Source organism: Tenrec ecaudatus, chromosome 6 (genome assembly GCF_050624435.1).
Source record: "Tenrec ecaudatus isolate mTenEca1 chromosome 6, mTenEca1.hap1, whole genome shotgun sequence".
Taxonomy (NCBI): Eukaryota; Metazoa; Chordata; class Mammalia; order Afrosoricida; family Tenrecidae; genus Tenrec; species Tenrec ecaudatus.
Window position 1 is genome coordinate 149,512,586 of NC_134535.1, and position 21,163 is coordinate 149,533,748.

Consider the following 21,163-nt stretch of genomic DNA (forward strand, 5'->3'; position numbering starts at 1 on the left):
TAATGCCAACACCCTGGCCCCGCCAGGGGAAGACATCAGTAGGATCCCTGAACCCTGCCAGCTGTGGGCGGGAGCTGCTCTTCCCATGGGAACTACACCTCCCCCCAGATGGAGAAGTAGGAGGGTAAGTTCACCTCACAGGCCTAGCTTCCCCTGTGCCTTGAGGCCCTTTTGTGGACTCTCTTAAAACATTTCAAATTAATCCTCAGGAATCCAAATTACTTTTGTACCAGTCCTTCAGTGAAGGGGTCCTGGAAATGGTACCCAAGTGGAGTACAGCCCACACTAACCATTTAACATAATGTGCTCTGACAATTCTTTTAACAAATTGCTAGCTCAAACTTCTTCAGTGTTCCCGGCCTCCAGAATGAATTCCATATTACCTGGGCTATGTTAACAAGGCAGGGTGCTTTCTGAGAAATACCTCCTAGATGCTTTTTCTTCCGTCTTATTTACTAGTCTATTATCTTTACATGGTTTCAAACCAACGACACGATCTCAGGTCATGAGACCATAAACATAGCCATGAGTTTTAGGGTTGGCATTTTAATGTACCGAGTCAGCATTAAAATGTTCCGAGTCAGCATTAAAATGTGCCAAGTCAGCATTAAAATGTGCCGAGTCAGCATTAAAATGTACCGAGTCAGCATTTTGATGTACTGAGCAGTCCAGCTGGTAAGAATGAGACATCAGCCACATTCAGCGCAGAGTTTATTGTGAAGTTCGGCAGTAAGGGAGTCAAGGGTCCGGGTGCACAGTCATGCCCTGAAGAGACAAACGGTTTGAGATAACATCACACTGGGTTCCCTCCCTTCAGTAGGCATCTGTTATGTTTTGCCATTATTTTGACTCTGGCCATTCTCTCTGTTTCTGCCCCTCCTTCCCCACCTTCATCTCTGCTCTGTTTGCAGTTGTTTAGCTTCCTCCCGACGTCACATTCAAATGACAGCAGAGCGAGGCCTCTGCTGATCTCAGTCAGACTATCAGGCATGGCCTTGATGCTGGACCCTTCCATACGCCACTGATCAGACTTAGAGAGGGTATCCATCCAGGTCCCAGTTGGTTATCATCAGGGCAGCAGGGCCACACAGAGCTGGCAGGCATTTGATGGAGAGCGAACCATTCAGCAGAAGGTTCAGGATGGCAGGCATTCTGAGGATTCACAGAGACAGACTCCAGGGCAGAGTCAGGCCTCTCTTAAGTTAACTCACCGCGAGAGAGGGCATTTTCTTATGAAGTGGGATCAGGCGCTCTTGATCAAAGAATACATCAATAGTATGAGAATGAAAAAATCAAGAATGAAATACCAAGCCGTTCCCATGTTAACAATTTCTATCGTTAAAATAACTGAAAGGGGAAAAAGATAATTTTCCAAGCAGGAGTTTTGCTGATATACTCGCCAGAAATGAGAATCTCAGGTAAAGAAAGAGGCAGGATTCTGCCGGAGCTGTGCTTTATTCCTCCCTCTTCGATCTCCGGGGGCAGACGTGTGCTGTGGAGGGACACAGGTACGGCAAGCCAACCTGATAGTGGGAGTGATCTAATTTTTTCATCTATGGATAGCACTAATGAGGCATTTCTGAGCAATTAAGAAGCAGACTACATAATCTCTGACGATTTCAGACGAACAGGAAGAGGGATCTAGTAGGCCATGGTGGATAGTTGGAGACTTTGGGTTATGTAGTTCTGGATGAAGTCTTCGTTGGAAGGCTCCAGGAGGTAAAAGTGGCCCCCTGGGCGGTGGTACATGCCAACATTCCCACTGGTCACGTCTTTCCAGGCTGAAACAACACAAATATTTAATAACACGGGATACCTTCCACAACCGAAGATTGATTCCCAGACATCGTTATTTCTGGAAAGTTGACACCTCATGGTCGAGTTACCTCCAAGGTCTCGTGTTCTGCAGGCCCTGTGCTTTCCATTGCTCTAACATGACACGGTGGGATTGCATGCCTCCTCTCATCTTGGGTGCCCCCAAGAGCTCTCCATTTACACTAAATAAAGCTTGGGCCAATTTTCTACTCATCGAGTGACTGTTACTTGACATTTATTGTGCATAATATTAAATCTTTCCATAAAATCCCCAAAATATTGAAAGAATGTTACCTTCTACATTGTTTATTATTGTATCTTCAGATCCAAAAATACATGACATGTCACATGAAAGAACAGCCTTACATGGGGCATCAAAGCTGTAAACATAAAAGAGCCCATTGATACTTTTTCATAATCAACACCCCAGAATAATTTCTTAACCTAGTAACTTCACTTAAACATGCTGCATCCTCCTTTCATTCCCTCGGATTCTTCCCAGCAAGGCGGACACTTGTCATCAATACCACTTCTGCCAGTCAGGACCTGCCTGAGACACTCTGTAGTCTGGACCATTTGTCCAAAGTCGTCAACTTTTTTAAAAAAATCATTTTATCAGGGACTCATATAGGTCATCAACTTGTACAGGCAGGATATAGCAGCTGGGCATGTAGTGCGCCTCAGAGTGAGGCGGGTCACAAAGAGGACTCCCTCCTTTGATGCCCTGCAAACGGCTGTCTTTGCTATTATTTGGTATCGTTGAATTCATTCTGAGACATGGCAATTCCATGTGACAAAGTAGAATTGCTCCAAAGGGTTTCCCAGGCACTAACATTGATGGGAACAGATCACCAGATATTTTGCCCTGGGGCTGAATTGCCAACCTTTGGTTAATGGTCCAGCGTTTAACCATTGAGTCAACAGTGACATGACTACTTGTAGTGTCTCTCAGCTCTTCATGGTTCAGTGGAGGGTCGAGATAATCAAGCAACAGGGACCTTTAAGTTGGTTTTATCCATTCCAGTCCAATTCCATTTATTGAGCTTGGTGTTGGGTGCTGTTCTATAAACTGGGGCACAGTGATAAATGAACACAGCCCCCACTCTGCTCTAGCTAACACATTGGGGAGGTACACAGATGACAATAATCAGACAACTAGTGAGTGAGGAAAGCGTAGCCAAGTCCTGGGTGAGCTGAGAACCCGGGGCAGGATAGTAAAATGGGGTGAGATCAGAAAAAGTGGTTCTGAAAGAATAGGGGGAAACGTGTCAAAAGTGGATGTGGACAGGCAGGAAGGAGGGGATAGAATGAACTTAATGACTATTGAAGAAACAAAGAGCAAAGTATGGTAGAGGAGGCAGACAAGAGCCAAGGCTAGGTGATGTAAAAGATTTAGATCTTCCCTAGGGTAGTAGGGAACCATATCAAAAGATATAAAAATAGTTCTTTCAATGAAAAAAAAAAGTAACAGCCAAAGTTGGCTGTACCAACTTTACTTCTGGCTCTGGTTGAGGAACGAATTGGAGAGAAATGAGAGGTGCCATGTGACTGGTGGAATTCTTACTGGGGTCCGTTTCTGCCAATGCTGCTCATGTGCAACCACCACTAGTCTGTCACTGGTGCCTGGACGAGACTGAATAGGTTTCAGTGGAGTTTTGAGACTAAGAGGGACTAAGAAACACTTGGTGATCTGTCCCTGTGAAAACCCCACAGATCCCAAAGGTTTGATTCCCTTGTGCATGGAGTTGCCATGAATTGGGTGGGTCAAATGGTAGCTCACAGTTACAACGAAAGTACAAGGATTTTGCTTTTGCCTAGGATATTTCTTCCAGGGAACTGGAAGGAGTATATGTAATATATATGTATATGTGTGTGTCTACACACATGTAATCTATGCACATATATTATACACACATAAGTACATTTGATCCATCTTTTATAAATGCAATTTTTATGCCAAATTTCCATTAGTTGGAATTTTAAGCCTGTTCCAGGAAACTGAAATGACTAGCATTCCTGCCCTAACAATGCGAAAAGGCCAGGTAAAGACAAAAATCATCACTTTCTTTTAAAAAAAACAAAAACAAACCCAACCCATCAAAGAGCTGAGGCTGCAATGCAAGACCAGAGGGTCAAGGCTCACTAAGATATGGGAGTATGGCTAAGCTCACCAATGGTCAAGTTTGGGAAGGGGGCGGGGGTTGCTGTACAAACAGGTGAGAACAATCAACTAGAATTGGAACCTGTTTTCAGAGACCAAGTGTGGGATGGGGGGTCAAAATGGTAGAGCCAGAGGTCCCAAGCACAGAGGGAATTCAAAGTTTTACAGAATGCTAGGACTTCCCTCCCTTTCAGATAAATCCAGCATCAGTCCAAGATGAAAGAATGGATGGGCACCATGGAGCAGAACAAATTGTGAGAAAAAATTCACAAGCAAACTTGCCCTCTTCCCTGGCTCACCTCCAGCTTAACTCATTTTCAAGTTCTCAAGGTTCCCAACAGTGTGTGGGTAGCTACTTCTGCTTCTCATCTCTAAGAACATGAGAGTGCTTTGGCATTCATGCGCTGACAAATATTTATTATGTGATTAAAATGTACCTAAAATATATGTATTTGGATATATTTTTACATAAATACGTAAATATACTTTATCCATCTTTTACAAATGCCGTTTCTGTGCCAAGATTCCATTAGTTGGAATGTTAAGCCTGGAAAAATAATATAGGTAGTCCCAAAGATCATGGAATCCAACTCTTAGAATGTCGTCTCCGGCTACACATAAACCCAGAGAACAACCAACCAACATATTTCTATACATTTATACATCATTGTTGAAAAAAAGAAACATTTCTTAGTGACTTACTTGTAAGTTCTTAACATAAGTGCATCTGCCATAATTATGGGAATATACTCCTGAAATTGTTCCCTGTTGTCCATAACAGCTGGGGGAGTGCCTCCAATGTCCACAAGGATCCGCCTAATTTCTTCTTCTGATAATTTTGTATCACCTAGGATTTGAAGCTGGAGCTTGGACTGGAAACATTCATAATGTAGATTTGATATTTCATAGCATACACTGGTTCATAAACTGAAAACTATCTAACAAAATGTAAGTAAATCAGTGTTAAGAAGTAAACTACTTTATCTACAAGTTTTAAGGGAGACCGAAATTCTTCTTAAAAGCAGGAAGAAGAAAGTTGCCCAGTAATCCAGAGTCGCTGGATTCCTCTGGACTTGCATCCCTCCATCAATCAGGACCTTCTCCAGGTAAAGCCAAGTTCATTGCCACTGAGTCAGTCCTGACTCACAGTGGCCCTATAGGACAGGGAAGAACTGCCATGTGGGGTTCCAAGACTGTAACTGTGTACCGGGGCACAAAGCTTCATTTTCCTCGCTCCACAGAAGGAAAAATCAAAAGAGCAGGGGTGGGCGTGGATAGGAGGAAGTACAGCAACCCTGGATTTACAGTCATGCTTGCTCAGGAAGTTTGACCCACTGCCTGCTTCTTACTCAGTGACTTTCCTGAAAGTTGAGTGAGTTCCCAGGTGACTCAGGTTGAAAGCACTATGGTCAGTGTTAACTAGGAAGTGCCAGGGCAGTTTGAGAGACTTTGCATTAACAAGGTATACGGCTGCCCTCAGGCTGCCCTAGACCCAAATCCCCCAGATCATAAAATTGAAAGTGAGCAAATAAACAAACAAGTGACAACCAACACCACCCAGGGGTTGTCAAGCCAGTTCCAATTCTTGGTGCCCCTCCACAGGGCACATAGAAACTAGGCTCTGTGGGGTTTCCAGTGGCTGATCTGGGGAGAGGAGAGCCCCAGACTTTGCTCTCCAGATACCTCTGGGTGCATTTCAATTGCCAATCACTTCGTTTAGTATCTGGTTCTTTATGTGATCCAAGGTCTCCAACAACATAAGCATTTGATTCCCCCGGCATCCCCCCTCCCACCGCCATCTCCCTCCTAGTCACCCTCTCTCTAGGGAAAAGGACACGACTCACCTGAGGAGGACTTGCACTTGATACAAAGAAATGCATTGGCTCCAGATGATATTGCTCTTTGAGTTGTCTTGCAGTCATAAAGGCAAGATGGGCTCCCATACTAAAGTAGGGAAAGGGGAGAAATGATGAAAGCCGTTCAACAAAACCCACGCTAGTCCCCCTGGAGTCACACAAAGACAAGTCAGTCTTAGAGACACAGCAGTGTCCTGAGATGATGAGAGGAGAAGATGAAATGAGTCGGATCGGTTCCAACTCATATGCACAACACGACACTGCCTGGTCCTGTACATCCTCACAATTGTTCTTATGTGTGGGCTCACGGTTGCAGCCACTGTGTCAATCCATCTAGTTGAGGCTCTTCTGCCTTTTTATTGCTCCTCTACTTGACCAAGCATGATGTCCTCCTCCAGGGACCAGAGTCTCCTGATAATGTGGCCAAAGGGTTGCCATCCTTGTTTCTAAGGGGCATTTCTGGCCATACTTCTCCCAAGACAGATTTGGTTATTCTAGCAGTCCCTGGTACCTTCAACAGTCTTTGCCAGTGTGTGAGTCTGGGTACTTTAGAGAAACAAATCCACAGAAACTCATGTACAAGAGAGAGTTTTATACAAAGGGTAAGTGCACATCAAGAAAACCTCCCAACCCAGTGTTGCCCAAGTCCACAAGTCCAACATTAACCTATATGTCTTACACCAATCCACAAAGTCCTCCTCCATCTCACAAGACACACACTGTGGTGCCAACTGCAGGAGGAAAGCCGACTCAGTGAGCGTGTAATCATCTCAACGCTGACAGGGGTCTCCACACCTCTGCTCCAGCATCCAGGGGCTGCATCGGGGTAGGTCCATGCAGCTTCTTGGGGATGTCTTGCAGGAAGTGAGCCTTGCCAGCTGAAGCAGAGAACTGGCTAAGGCAGCTGCACCCTGGTCTGACCATCACAAAGCAAGAGGCCCTTCAATTAACCCCACATGGGTTTATCGGGCAGGTTGGCACAATAAACTACCTCAGCCAGCACCATAATTCACACACATCAATACTTCATTGGTCTTCTTTATTCACTGTCTAACTTTCACAGGCATGTGAGGCAATTGAAAAATACCGTGGTTTGGGTCAGGAGCACCTCAGTTCTCAAAGCAACATATTTGCTTTTTAGCACTTTAAAGAGGGCTTGTGCAGCAGGTTTACCCCGTGCAATGCATCCTTTGCTGCTTCCACGAACATGGTGGATGAAATCATTGTCAACTTCAATCTTTTCTCCGTTATCACGATGATACCTACTGGTCCAGTTGTGAGGATTTGGGTCTTCTTACATTTACTCTCAGGCCATACCAAAGCCTGCAGTCCTTCAACTCATCAGCAAGTACTCTAAGCCCTCCTCACTTTGTGCAAGCAAGGTTGTGCTGTCTACACATCTACAAATCATTAGCAAGTTGTTAATAAACCTTGCCTCAACCCTGATGCTGCATTCGTCTTCACTAGTTGGATAGTAACTATAATCCACTTGTAAAAGGGTTTTATTTTTCCCATAATCTATATCAACATTAAAAAGTATGTCAGGATACCCCTGGACACTTCAGCCTACAATTTAGTACTTAATTTCCACAATGTCTTGACATTAATTCACAAGGTGGCTTTTCTCTTTTAAAGATGTATATCATGATCTCTTTGATTGTACGTACCAGCAGTTTTCAAAGTGTGGTCTGAGGACTCTCTGGGGGTTCATGAGGTTAAAACTACTTTCATAATAGTAATAAGATGTTACTAGCTTCTCTACATCTTAAGAGTCCACAATTCCATTTTCTAGCAGCAACATAGCATGAAATATGACCATTTAAGTGCAGAAGTAGAGACAGGGGTCCCCAAACCCAAAACGTTGTAATGTGCTGGCATATATCATGTAGACAATGTTAGCAGAGGTTATTCCCTTATAAGTTAAGAACTTATACACTGTGGTAGTTTTTTTGTGCCAACATGACACCTGTAAAGAAGATATGGGTGGAGTTTAGCCTGTCGATCAGGTTGCAGCTTGCTGATGTCCTTTGGAGGTGTAACAGAGATAAAAGGCTCTCTGGAAGCTTTCTCTCCCTTATGGTCTATCTGTCTATCTATCTGTCTATCTATCTATCTATTTGGTTTTGCTGCTCTAGAGAACCCTGAGGAATATCACATTTATGAGAGAAAGGAAACGCTGTGCTCACTGTGGATGCATTGTTGGGGGTAGGTGATTTGGATATTTGTACCAGGAGCTTTAATGCTGTGCATATCATTTAATTAAATTCTGGGAATTTATTTTGAGAAATTTGGAAGGTAGGTATAGAATTCTCAGTGAAATATTATTGATAACAGAAAAAGTTAGAAATAACCCTTCTGTCCACAAAGAGCAAATCATGAAATAATGTGTACTTATAGGCTGTGTAAGATGTCCTCAGAAACATTAAGTGACAAAATTTGGTTGGATCCTCTACTCCCGTAACGAGTCCCTGACGCTCACAGGGCAGTTCTACCCTGTCCCATAGAGTTGCTATGGCTCAGAATAGACTCAATGGTAGCGAGTTTTGTTTTTGTTATCATATAAAAACACTGTGGGACCACATCAAAATTTTAAAGCCTCTTTATCGGGGTTATTTAAAATGAGGGCATTTTACTTTTTCCATTTTTGTTGGATAATATTTATAAATATTACATACTGCATCAATCGGTGTATTAATAAGGAATATATCCATGTATTGGTTAATATATACTCAACATCATAATATTCTAATCAATCTATCAGGAGAGTCCTGCCCCTGGAGAAGGGCATCATGCTTGGTGAAGTCGAGGGGTGGTGACCCAGAGGAAGGCTCTGGATAGAATGTGACCCAAGCCACCTATGTAAGGTTGCTTCGTGCAGGGTGGAATGTCGAAACTGACTAGAAGGCAGCTAACCCCGCAACAGCATGAAACCTTGACTGCATCCGTATCCTCCACCAAGCCGTTTGTGACGATTCATCCCTGAATCTTCCCAAACAGGCACGAGTGGCATTCTAGCTGTAAAGAAGTGAGAGCTCATTCAGGGAGCCTAAACCCAGGTGACAAAACGATCAGAGCCCTGGGCTGCATGCTCTACCTCAACGTACAACCTAGCTTAAGAAACAGACCCTATTTGTGTAACTTTTAATATTGGCCTGTTTTGTTTGTCCTGTGGTCCCCCTCATGTGAATGTCACATAGCTTTGGTCACTTTCCAACAGTCTCGGCATGTGCACTTCAGTGATGTCTTGCTCACCACCCTGTACAGCCGTCCCCATGATCTACTCCCACGCTCCTTCGCCGTCCTGAACAAATGCTCAGTCACCCCTAAGGCAATGGCACTCTGCTTCCCCGGTCCTCCCACCCGCCCCTTTGTAACCGCTGACCAACGTTGGCTGTACACCTTTGCCCATTCTAGATATTTCCCATGGGTGAAATCATACAGTATGTGACTATTCCTGACTGATTCTTTCATTTTTAAATTTAAAAATGAATGTAAATTGTGATGTAGGGTTTTGATTTTATAAGTATTTATTTATTACTTAGTTTTGCTTCAGAGTGGGGGGGGGGGAGTTATAGCCAGTGTACAAAGGAGCCAATTGTAAAAGGTGTGACTAGTCGTAATGATCCAGTATGCTGGAGCTATTCCTAGTGAGAAGATACTAAAAGGAACCCAAAACTCTAGACTCCTCGAGGAGACATTCAATTCACCCTGATATTAAGGCCTCCGGGGTATATTATTTATATCATTCCTCCCTCTTACTTTCTTGCTTAATTGTAACGAAACAGTGTAATCCAAACAAAAAGTATGCATCACACAGGACACAAAGCACAGCCCTGACTCTTGATGACTAAAATAAATCCCCATGTGTCTTTCAAAATACATTTTACATACCTGTGGCCAAAAAATGCAAATGACTTATCCCGGAGAAGAGGCAGCAGAGCACAGACAATTTCATCAACTGCCTGGTTGATATCCCTTGAAAACGGTTCTTCGGATCGACTCTCTCTTCCAGCCAGCCTTATGGAGTGCACTGGAGACCAAGAAACCCACGTCAGGACATGCAGACATCCCGTGAGACGCTGTGATGTGCTGAAAGGATGCGCACAACCACTTTTTGCCCATGGGCAACATGGGTAGGTTCCAAAGATTAGACCATTATGCAAAAATCTGCATTTTGTGAAAATGGAGGATGGCCACATCAGATCACAAAAGAGAAAGCGATGATGTCATTACAGGTCTGCCAAATCACACAAGTTTCATTTCAGAATGGTCGGATTATGTTATTACCCAATTGCCAAAATACCGAGAAACACAGCCTAGGTAAATTGACACAAAACCTTAACCATCATAGCCAGTATTGCTCATGTTTCACAAACTGCTTTTGTGACTACCACATATAGGTCATTAATGCATAAAGTACCCAGTCATAGGTTTTTGTTTGTTTTTTTAACTTTTGTCTCAAATATGAGCTATTGCATAATATATAAGGAAGAGGTATATTACGATGGTGTAAACTTAACAGAAACAAATGATAATTTAATGTAAATTAGAAAAATTGAAGAGTTGTTTCTCAATAACACTATATTCCAGAATGTAGAGAGCAATGGGTAGTTTCCTACTTCTGTTACAGTAGTGTGAATCCTTTACCATCCTAAGAGACAAGTTGACAATATTTTATATGTTTGCAGTTAGCAGGTCTACATGTAACCTGCTATATAACCAGGGGTCCCTAATATTTCATATTGTTGAAGACATTTATACTCTGTTGTTGTTGTGAGACTTCATCAAGTCAGTGCTGGGTCATTACAAGCCCTTGTACAACAGAGCAAAACTCTACTTGGTGCTGCACCAGCCTCACAATGTCTATTACGTTTGGGCCCATGTTTTGCCATCACTGAGTCAATCTATCTTGTTGAAAGTATTCTTCTTTGTCACTAATCGTTCACTTTATGAGGCATGGTATTCTTATCAAGGGACTGATTACTCCGGATAACATGTGCAAAGGATGGGAGATCAAGTCTTGCCAACCTCCCTTTTAAGGAGCCTTCCAGCTACATTTTTTCCAAGATAGGTGTGCTCATGCTTCCGGCTCTCCACTCTCCTGATCCCATGGCAAAAGAGTTTTCTCCGACTCATAGTGATCCTGCATAGTTTCTGAGGCTGTCCAACTTTATGGGAACGCAAAGCTTCTTTGTTCTCCCATGAATGGCTGGTGGGTTTGAACCACTGACTGTACATTTAGCAATGCTCAATGTCTAACCCCCAACACCACCATAGCCTTGATCTGATGTAAGAGGAGTTTCTCTGGGCTTTTATCTGAATCACCCGAGACAAGAGGAGAGAGAGAGAGGGAGGGAGCGAGAGGTCTGAACAGAGGGGTGTGGGAAGAAGAAGAGGAACCTACTGCCACCAAGGACGAAGAGACAAGAGTGGAACGGGTCCTTTGGGCCCAGAGCTTTCTGCATGGAGAACCTCCAAGACCCCGAAGAAGACTGAGGCCAAGACACATGGAAATCTGCCAGGCCCGCCAGGCCCGCAGATGCTGAAATAGTTGCCATCACTTCCTGAGCTGACCTCTTGACCTTGAATTTAACTGGCCCAGCAGATCCCCTCAGAACTCTACTGTCTTAATAGGGTCTTTTTCAAAAACAAAACCAAAACACTGTAATGAGACTAGACATGTGTATTGTGGAGAGAACTTGTCTGTAGTCAAATATGTTTAAGCACATTTTGTTCAGAGTGAATTCATGTATAAAGTGAAACCCCAACAGCAATATTACTTTACTTATCTCTGTTAATAAATTGTGTAATATTCATATAATAAAATACTCTCCAAAAGCAAAAAAGAAAAATCAAGAAGTATAAATATGCACATTCATATAGATTACGCTTAAAAGCATAAATTGAGGAGAAAAAACAAGTTGCAGAGGTATATCTATAATAGAATACATTTATATAAAATAAGAAATATGTACAAATGATAGTATATCTTCCTTATGTCAGTATTTGAGGGAGTCCAAAAACAGGCTATGTTGCGGAAAAGTACAGGGAGACTTGTTTTTGTTAGTAATGTTTTCCTTTTTAATTGACGTAGCTAAGTTTGTGATATCCTTTCTACATTTTTATCTACCCATTATTTTTAATTGTTTAAAGGAACAGATTTTGCTTATATTGAACTAGTAGCTGTTGGTTAAAACTAAGACATCCAAGTGCAACCAATGAAGCACACGTCGCACACGCACATGCATTAATGACAAGGGCCTCTTCGGCCGGTGGACGGGTTACTTGATTTTGAGAAATTGTATCAGAGTACTAGGGGAAGAGAAAGTCACAGTGCTGGAAAAGCAACATGTCTAGGGGAGCAGATGTCACCTTGGAAAAGGGTAATGCCTCTTGAAGAAGCTTGGTAGCAAATATAAAGAAGGCAGGGGCTGAAAACACAGGCTCTACAGAAACATACTGGCATGTAAGATTCAGAAGAATACAGAAGTATTACTGCAAGGTCAGCAGTTGGGCGCCACTAGCCGCTCCTCAGCAGAAAGAGGGGGCGTTTTACTCCTGTGAAGAGTTACAATCTCCGAAATTCTCAGGGGCAGTTCTACCCTGTCCGATAGTGTTACTATGAGTCAGCATCGGTTTGATGGCAGTAAGTTTGTTGTTTTACTTTGGAATGGGAAGGTCAATAATTCACAAGGAATACACAGCATTTTAAATATCAAATTAAACAGTAGCCACGTCTATAAAACAGAAAGTACAAGAGCTATAAGGAAAGCAAATGCAAAAGCACTGTTCAGAGAAAGATTCATGCAGCACCACCCTGATAAAAGAGGTTAAACAGAGAAGAGAGTAACATAACTAGTAAGATCAGCCTTATTGGCATGTACAGATCTTTGCGCTCTGAAATAGAGAATGCTTCTAGCCCAGAAGCAACCAAGCCCATGTGGAAGAAGCACACCAGCCTGTGCGTTCACGAGGTCTCCAAGGGATCAGGTATCAGGCATCATCAGAACAAAAAATCATATCATAGTGAATGGGGGGGCGGGGGGAGTACGGAATGGAGACCCAAAGCCCATTTGTAGGCCACTGGACATCCCCTTACAAGAAGGGTCGCGGGGAGGAGACGAGTCAGTCAGGGTGCGATGTAGCAATGATGAAACATACAGCTTTCATCCAATTCCTAAATGCTTCCTACCCCCCTCCCCCACCCCACCCGCATCATGATCCCAATTCTATCTTACAAATCTGGCTAGACCAGAGGATGTACACTGGTACAGATAGGAACTGGAAACACAGGGAACCCAAGGTGGATGATCTCTTCAGGACCAGTGGTGAGAGTGGCGGTACCAGGAGGGTGGGTTGGAAAGGGGGGACTCGATAACAAGGATCTACATATAACCTCCTTCTTGGTAGGAGAAAAGTAGGTGAAGGGAGACGTCGGACAGGGCAAGATATCACAAAATAATAATTTATATATTATCAAGGGTTCATGAGGGAGAGGGGAGTGGGGAGGGAGGGGTAAAATGAGGATCTGATGCCAGGGGCTTAAGTGGAGAGAAAATGTTTTGAGAATGATGAGGGCAATGAATGTACAAATGTGCTTTACGCAATTGATGTATGTATGGATTGTGATAAGAGTTGTATGAGCCCCTAATAAAATTATTTTTAAAAAAAGAGGAGTTTACACCAAGAGCTCAAATAGAAAGTAAATGTTTAGAAAATGAGGATGGCAACATATGTACAAACATGATTGATACAATGGATGTATGGGTTGTTATCAAAGCTGTTTGAGGCCCCACTAAAATGATTTGTAAAAAGAAAATAAAAGAAAGCAGAACATACTAAGACAAAAAAAAGAAGAAACACTAGCTCTTTCAAAGATACCTATGAAATGTAAAATACTGTAAAAATTAAGGGAGATAAAAGGAGAAAGTATAAAAACACAAAATAAGAGGAAACAATCCTTAAGTTTACCTAAGGTTTTGAAAATGATAGTGGACTGGTTTGCAATCCTGTACATGCTAACAACCAAACCTCCGGTCCTCCTGGTGGTTTGGATTCACAGCGACTCTAAATGGCAGCGTAGAACTGCTCTTCAGGGTTTCCAAGGCTGTGAGGATCTATGGCAGCAAGCCGTCTCATCTTTCTCAGGCAGAGTAGCTGGTACACTTCTTCACAGTGATGAGCTGGGCTTGAGGAATAGATTGGTGCTTATTTTATGCATCTTTTTACATTTAGTGATTTTCTTTTGGTTACATGTATTCATTCGTTGGACTTAGAAGTGTGTTCTCTACGCTTGCATGCTAAAGAAAGAATGAAAGCAGATTTGCTCCAGGACCTAGCTGCTCTAAATGGTTTGAAAAACCGTGCCGGACTTTGTGTACTGAGTCAATATTAACTTGCTTGGGGTTCTGTCCACCAGCCTTCAGATGGCCACATAGACCCTCTCCGAGGTTTGCCTTCTCTCTATGTGCCAGCATTACTGTTTACATGAGTTCCACATCTACATGATTTATAAATCAGTTCAGCCTATCATTTTCTGAGCTCTTCACATTTAGGTAAGACTACGAAAGCTATTTTCTAAAAATAATTCGAAAGGCTTCCTTTCCTTTCCAGCACTCTAGAAGAGTATAAGGAGCATTGACGAGTTGACTGCTTAGAAGAAAAGAGGCATTCTACTCTGTTCCACGGCAGCCGGAGGGCAAAATGTTGAGTGAAAATTAACCAATCATGAAAGCACAAGTAGTGTATGAGACCACTAATGTAAAAAGTCAAGAGGAGCCTTTCACACTAAAGGAAACACTTTTTGATGGCTATCAGGGAGCTCTGGTGGTGTAGTGGTTATGCATCAGGCTGTGATTCCCCAGGGTTGGCAGTTCAAAGCCACCAGCAGCTCCTCAAGAGAAAAGCAGGGCTTTCTACTCCCATTGATAGTTACAGTCTCAGAAACCCACAGGGTGTGTCTATGGGAGATGGGAAGGGAAGGGAGGAGAAGTCGTCACTGGCTAGCAGGTAAATACATCATCTTGGAAGAAGGGGAAGGCAATATGTAACTAGAGGAAAGTTGGACAAAAATGGTAGAGGAAGACCCTGGGAAGTTTGTAAGAGTTAAAGGCAACAGAAGCAAAGACTTGTAGACACGCAGTCCTGCAGGAATGGCGTTCCACGAGCAAGTGATTGGCTAGACATGCATGCTGAGCCAGGAGAGAGAGAAAGCACATCTCCAAACGCATATAGGGTTGACAGCGGATATATGTATGCATCTCTGCTGCAAATATATCCATGAAAGCAGTGAAGCGTACAGGAGATGAAGTTATAAGTACCTTTGACATAACCCTGGAGGACAAGGTTCATAGTCTTGGGGGCACCAGTGTCAATGGGTTTGACAGCGTTCCCAAAGATAAGGATCTACATCCTTCTTTGTGGAGTAGCGATTAATTAGGGTCTTAAAAACTAGTCAGTGGCCACCTAAGGTGCCACTCTTGGTCTCTCCATATCCAGAGAGCGGAGGGATGGAAGTGGAAAGACAGGTGGAAACAGGCCAATGGCCCACACATACACTAGTCTCTAGAACCCTGAGACTGGAAAAGGTAGCTAGATGGTGCCTAGTTATCACTAACAACTGCTCTGGAAAGGACCACATTAGAAAGTTCTGGGTAAAGGGAGAGAAAAAATGTAGACCAGGACTGAAAATCATAAAAGAGAGCAAGCTTACTGGTTGGATAAGAAACTTGTGGAACCCTCAGTCATTCTCCACGTCTCAAACTGAACTCACCCCCATGTTAGGGTAATCAATCATTTAAGGTCATTTAAGGTCAGCACATGCTCAAGGACAAAGTGCGGGTGGTACAGAAAGCCAAGGAATTATAGAGAGGTAGGATAAGCGATGATACTTTGAAAGAACTGCAGTGGGTGAGTTGAAACAAGATATGTATGAATTGGTGAGTTTTAATAAAACAAATGAAAACAAAACTACTAAAAATTGAGACATCAGTGGAGTAATGTATTTAAATATTTGTTTTAAATAAAAGGACAAGTCATTTAACATTAGTAAACCAGCACAGTTTAAGTGGAAAATAGGTTCAACAAAAACAATAAGGTATCAACAATGATACCTTAAGAGTACTATTCCCTGAGCTCAATCAGCAACCAAGCTAAAACGTAGAGTTAAAATCCTTCAAAACTGGATTTCTCATCATCATCCGTATCCCAATGCAGAGCTTCAGCTGGTGTGAGGTCATCATAGACACTGTCCTCACTGAGATCGCCATCATCACCATCACTGCTGTCATTTTCATACAAAGCGCAGTCTTCACTGCCATCCATAGCATTGCTAATACTACATTTCTGGAAGGCACGTCGCACCATGTCTTCTGGAATGTCTTCCTATGCATCTGGAACCCACTTTGCTATTGCCTCTATGTCAGGCTTCATGAGATTTCCTCCTTTTGTTATTCCGGCTTGACCAGATGACATCCATTCATGCCACATCCTTCACACACGGTCTTTAAAAGGCTTATTCAAAGATACACGTCATAGGACGGCTCTGATTGGTTAGATGTGAGTAAACAAACATTCAAAGCCCTGAGTGTCAGCGGGGCTTTGAATGAACAACAGAGAAACGGCACTCACCCATTACCTGGAGGGGAGTAGGGCGGGGGGCAGTGAGATGTTACACTTCTTTGGAGTACCACTGACCCGTGTATAAGCCGAACCCCAGTTTTTCAGCATATTTTTGTTTTTGTGCTGAAAAACTCGGCTTATAAACAAGTATATATGGTATATATTTTTTGTAGTATATTTCCGCTTCAAACAATTTCTATTAGCAGGTTAAAATTGTCTTTATCTTATCTTCATCTGTCAATAACCAAAGGTTTGTTTCAGTAAAGAGAACATAGTGTACCTTTCCATGTATTAAAAAATTTAAGAAGCACTTCTAGATATAAGGCATCTTTAACATAATACCAACGGCTCAAGTAGAAAGGAAATGTTTTGAGTATGGTGATGGCAACAAATATACAAATGTGTTGGACACAATGGATGGATGTATGATTGTGATAAGAGTTGTATGAGCTCTCAATAAAATGACTTTAAATAAATAAAATAATAAGGAAGTAATAATAATATTTTGATGTATATTGCAAAGTAGCACCTGTATATAATTAGGAACCATTGTATGCACTATAAATTTTAATATGTTTTATGGGACTTGGTAAAGATAGAAATATAAAATAAGCTTGAGGAAAAATACCAGTTGCTTACAGAGGAAATAATATTGCTTAGTTCTCATTAAGAACAAAATGCAGCTTAGTCAGCATTTGTATGGCATCTTTACCATGAGCAAAATGAGTTTGGTAAACTAAAAATTGTGTATCCAGATTAACTATTTTTATTTCATGTATGAAGGAACTTCAATAAGTTTTTGGAAAAAATTAATTGTATTTTCATTCCATTTTTCCTCACTAACTCTTGAAGATTCTTTGTATACTGTTGAGGTAAAATAAAAACAGTTTAAATCTGCTAATGGAATCTATTGGGAACAGACCTGTATAATAAGTCTACATGTACTACAAAAATTATTTCCTCAGTCAGATTGAAAGAAAATGATTCTATATAGAAGTGCAGTGTAGACAAAGAAAAACTAAAAATTATATAAAATGGTAAATATAGTTTTTAAAATATCATTAATTAGTCAAAGACAATAAGAAACTGTAGCAGTAAAATGTACAGTAAAGGAGAGAAAAGGAGAAATAAAAGTTATCGCAATAACTTTCTTAAATTTTACATCAGATGACATATATTGGAAAATATACTGTGATTAATGAAAGACGCATATTGTAAGTTTGAGAGCAACCACTAAAACAATAAAACTAAAATCTGTAGCTCCTAAAGCAATGGTGGAAGTAAAGAGAATATTTTTTAAAAATACTTCATTCCGAAAAAATAAAAGAATCAAACAATGAATGGACCAAATTGAAAGCAAAATTCAAAATAGTTGACTTCACTCCAATTATATCACTCATGGGGTCAATCAAAATAAATCTAGGGATGGAATGCCAGCTCCTGAAGGGACATGTCACAGCAATGATAAAATAAAGGTGGCACCATTTCTTTCTCTGGAAAATTAAGAAGTACCCTGTTGAGGAATAATTTTGAATACCAATGTTGATAAATGACTGGTCAGTAGGAAAACTCATTACCGTGACTCAGGTTAGTACATGTGCTTGTTACCTGACTTTATAAAGCACTCAAATGTTTATGAAAATCAACGTACCTTCCAGTAAATCATGAACCTTTTGGCCCCATTTAGCAAAATAAATGGAGCCACTTCCTGCCCAGGGAAAGCAAATTAGTCTAAAAATTGCATCAGGATTCTGGTATAAGCAGCTCACAATCTTCTCATTCCTAGGGAAAAATGCAAATATATCGAACATTATGCATGTTTTAAATGGAAAATTGTTAGTGATGATAAAGACCATATAAAGGGACCGGTAGGTTTTTTGGGTTTTTTTTTGGCCAAGAAAACCAATAAGAAGTTGTTGTCTAATATATAAACCGGCCAATCTGAATATATACTTTTTTAAAATCAAGAAGCTCTGAAACCAACAGACCCCCCCTGGGGACTTGGGGGCATCAATTAGAGCAAGTCTGTCTCTGCTTCCAGTTGACACTGAGAAGTGTTTGGCTGAGGCTGCTGTGGGTTAGGGTGAGACGGTTCCACCTGGGGCACTCTGCGAGCAGCAAGGCAGACCACCAGGAGCATCTGACTGGAGAGACACTCCCTCCCCAACCTGGCCGTTCTGGGTTTCCAAGCTGTGACCAGCTGTGACCACAGAAGGCGTCACACTACACAAAATGCACTCAGGACCCAGAGGAGCAGACCACACCATAATCCTTAAGGAAAAAAGGTGGACAGTGCTGTCTAGCCTCATTTATGACAATGAGTAATCTACTACGATCATAGGAGCACAACTAGGAAAATAAATGGGACTTCATAAAAGAGAAAAACTTTTGTTCATCAAAAAACAAAAGAAAAAAGATGTTCTCCCAAAAGGGAAAGGACAAGTGACTAACTGGGAGGGAATTTTTAGATGTCAAGAATCTAATAACCAGAAATACAATTTCAGGAACTTAACAAGACAACCCTAGCATAAAAGGGTGAAGGTTCCACTGGTGTAGATGGGAGCTGGAGGCACAGGGAATCCAGGGTGGATGATACCTTCATGACCAGGGGTGTGAGGGGCGATACTGGGAGGGTAGAGGGAGAGTGGGTTGGAAAGAGGGAACCAATTACAAGGATCTACATGTGCCCTCCTCCCTGGGGGACGGATGGCAGGAAAGGGGGTGGAGGGAGACGCCGGACAGGGAAAGATATGACAAAATAATAATTTATAAATTATCAGGGGCGCGTGAGGGAGTGGGAAGCGGGGAGGGAGGGGAAAAAAGAGGACTTGATGCAAGGGGCTTAGGTGGAGAGCAGGTCCTTTGAAAGTGATGAGGGCAAAGAATATACAGATGTGCTTTACACAATTGAAGTATGTATGGATTGTGATAAGAGTTGTATGAGTTCCTAATAAAATGTTAAAAAATAAATAAATAAATGTTTTTTAAAAAGGGTAAAGATTCAAACAAACAAATATTTCACACACACATGTGGTTGGAGGGGATGCCAGCCCCCCACCACTAACCACGGATTTCATAGGTACAATTATACAGTTGGGATATATAAATATTATATTAAAGTCATCGGGAGCATGAGAGATAGAAGACAGATTGAAATAATGGAGTCAGACACATTTCATGGTAGCATGCTCACCTCAGCCCCGCTTGGTGGTCCACATGAAGAGAGGGGGAAGGGAAGGAGAACAAGGGCAAAGGGAACAAGGGAGTGAGGATGGGAGAGGAGAGGGGGAGCTGACCAGAGGCCAAGGGAGGAGGGGAGAGAGAGAGAGAGCGCGCGCGTGCGCGCGCGGGGGGCGGGGGCCGGGGGGGCGGGGGAGAGACAGAGAGAGATCTTTATCGCTCACCCAGGCCTATATACCTTTGAGGGCGTGCAAGCCCACCAATTATAGGTTAAAACATACTTCACAGGAAGGGGTTGCACTCTGAGTTATGCAGCAATGAGAGGGGGACGATCTAGGGATATAAATGAACTTTATCACACATAAGATTCGATTCCTCTTCTCCCCCTCCTGTTTGAACAATGCAAACATTAAAGCACTGCTGGCACTCTCAGTTAACTTGCTAGGTCTTGAACCAGTGTTACTTCTAGTTAGATAGCCTTCATTGTTATGTAAATATCTGCTCCCAGCTCTCAGAGAATCCAGAAAGCTAACATGTAAATTTTGGCTCCCAGCTCTCAGAGAATTAAGAGACATGACTAATTGGGAGAACAGCTTTCCCCCTGTAGTCAGCATCATTGCACCCTCAGGTCTTTTTATATGTTTGATTAGTATTCAAGAAGTACAGGAAGGGGAAGCAGGGGAAAAAGTCTCTATTCCCAGTGTACCCAGGACCCCCTGAGGGACCCTGGACAAGAGGGAAGCTGTTGCCTCAACCCTGAAGCAGCCCAGAGTATTCTACCTGTAGTAGAGGCAGTGGGGGAGCCAACCCTGAAGCAGCCCAGAGTATTCTACCTGTAGTAGAGGCAGTGGGGGAGCTTGGTCCCCAAGCAATTTACAAGCCTTTCACCCTAATTGAACTCAAGAAAATTAAAAATGACTCTGGCAGTTACTCTAACAAACCCGAACAGTACATAGGACACTTCCAGCACCTCACCCGAGCCTGTGACTTAACCTGGAAAGATGTCATGATCATACTGGGACAGACCATAACGGATTTTGAAAAAGAGCATGTGCTCAAAGGTGCTAGGAAGTTTGCAGAGGAGTTACATGTGATGAATGAAAGGTACCCTGTAGGGGAAACTGCTGTACCTTTAACAGACCCTGCTTAGAGTCATAGTGAGCCTCAGAACAAGTAGGCACGGGAACATTTGCTGATATGCATCATGGGCGGACAAAAGTCAGGTAGGCAAAAGGCCATTAATTATGCCAAGGTGACAGCGATTCACCAGGGACCTACTGAGTCTCCTGTAAACTTTTTAGAATGGATAAAGGAAGTTTTAAAAAATCATACTCCTGTAGATATCGAATCCTATGAGGGGAAAATCTTGCTCAAGGACAAATTTCTCACAAAGGCTGCACAGGACATTTGCAAGAAAGTCCAAAAACTAGTGCAAAAACCTGAAGGAGCTACCCTAGAGGAGGTAGTGGTTTGTGCCAACACAGCTTTTTACAACAGGGAGCAGGAAGGCGAGGCTCGAGCCTGGGAGAAG

At 42.4% G+C, this 21,163-nt stretch overlaps 1 protein-coding gene across 1 annotated transcript; it reads right to left on the reverse strand.

Moving 5' to 3' along the window:
* Positions 1–1,641: 1,641 nt before the first annotated feature.
* On the reverse strand, positions 1,642–18,263 carry OLAH (oleoyl-ACP hydrolase). The gene is made up of 5 exons (XM_075553398.1): positions 18,104–18,263; positions 9,724–9,862; positions 5,821–5,920; positions 2,110–2,176; positions 1,642–1,781 (listed from the first exon to the last, which is right to left on the reverse strand). The coding sequence occupies exons 1-5, from the start codon at positions 18,261–18,263 to the stop codon at positions 1,642–1,644; spliced, it is 606 nt and encodes a 201-aa protein (XP_075409513.1).
* Positions 18,264–21,163: the final 2,900 nt, after the last annotated feature.

Excerpts from the sequence above, each read along its gene's own strand:
- OLAH (XM_075553398.1), bottom strand. The coding sequence starts at position 18,263 with ATGTTCGATATATTTGCATTTTTCCCTAGGAATGAGAAGATTGTGAGC. Across the intron at positions 9,863-18,103 it reads GGTTCATGATTTACTGGAAG|TGCACTCCATAAGGCTGGCT; the intron begins GTACGTTGATTT and ends CTTGGTCTCCAG. Across the intron at positions 2,177-5,820 it reads CAAGTGCAAGTCCTCCTCAG|GCTGTTCTTTCATGTGACAT; the intron begins GTGAGTCGTGTC and ends GCCCCATGTAAG.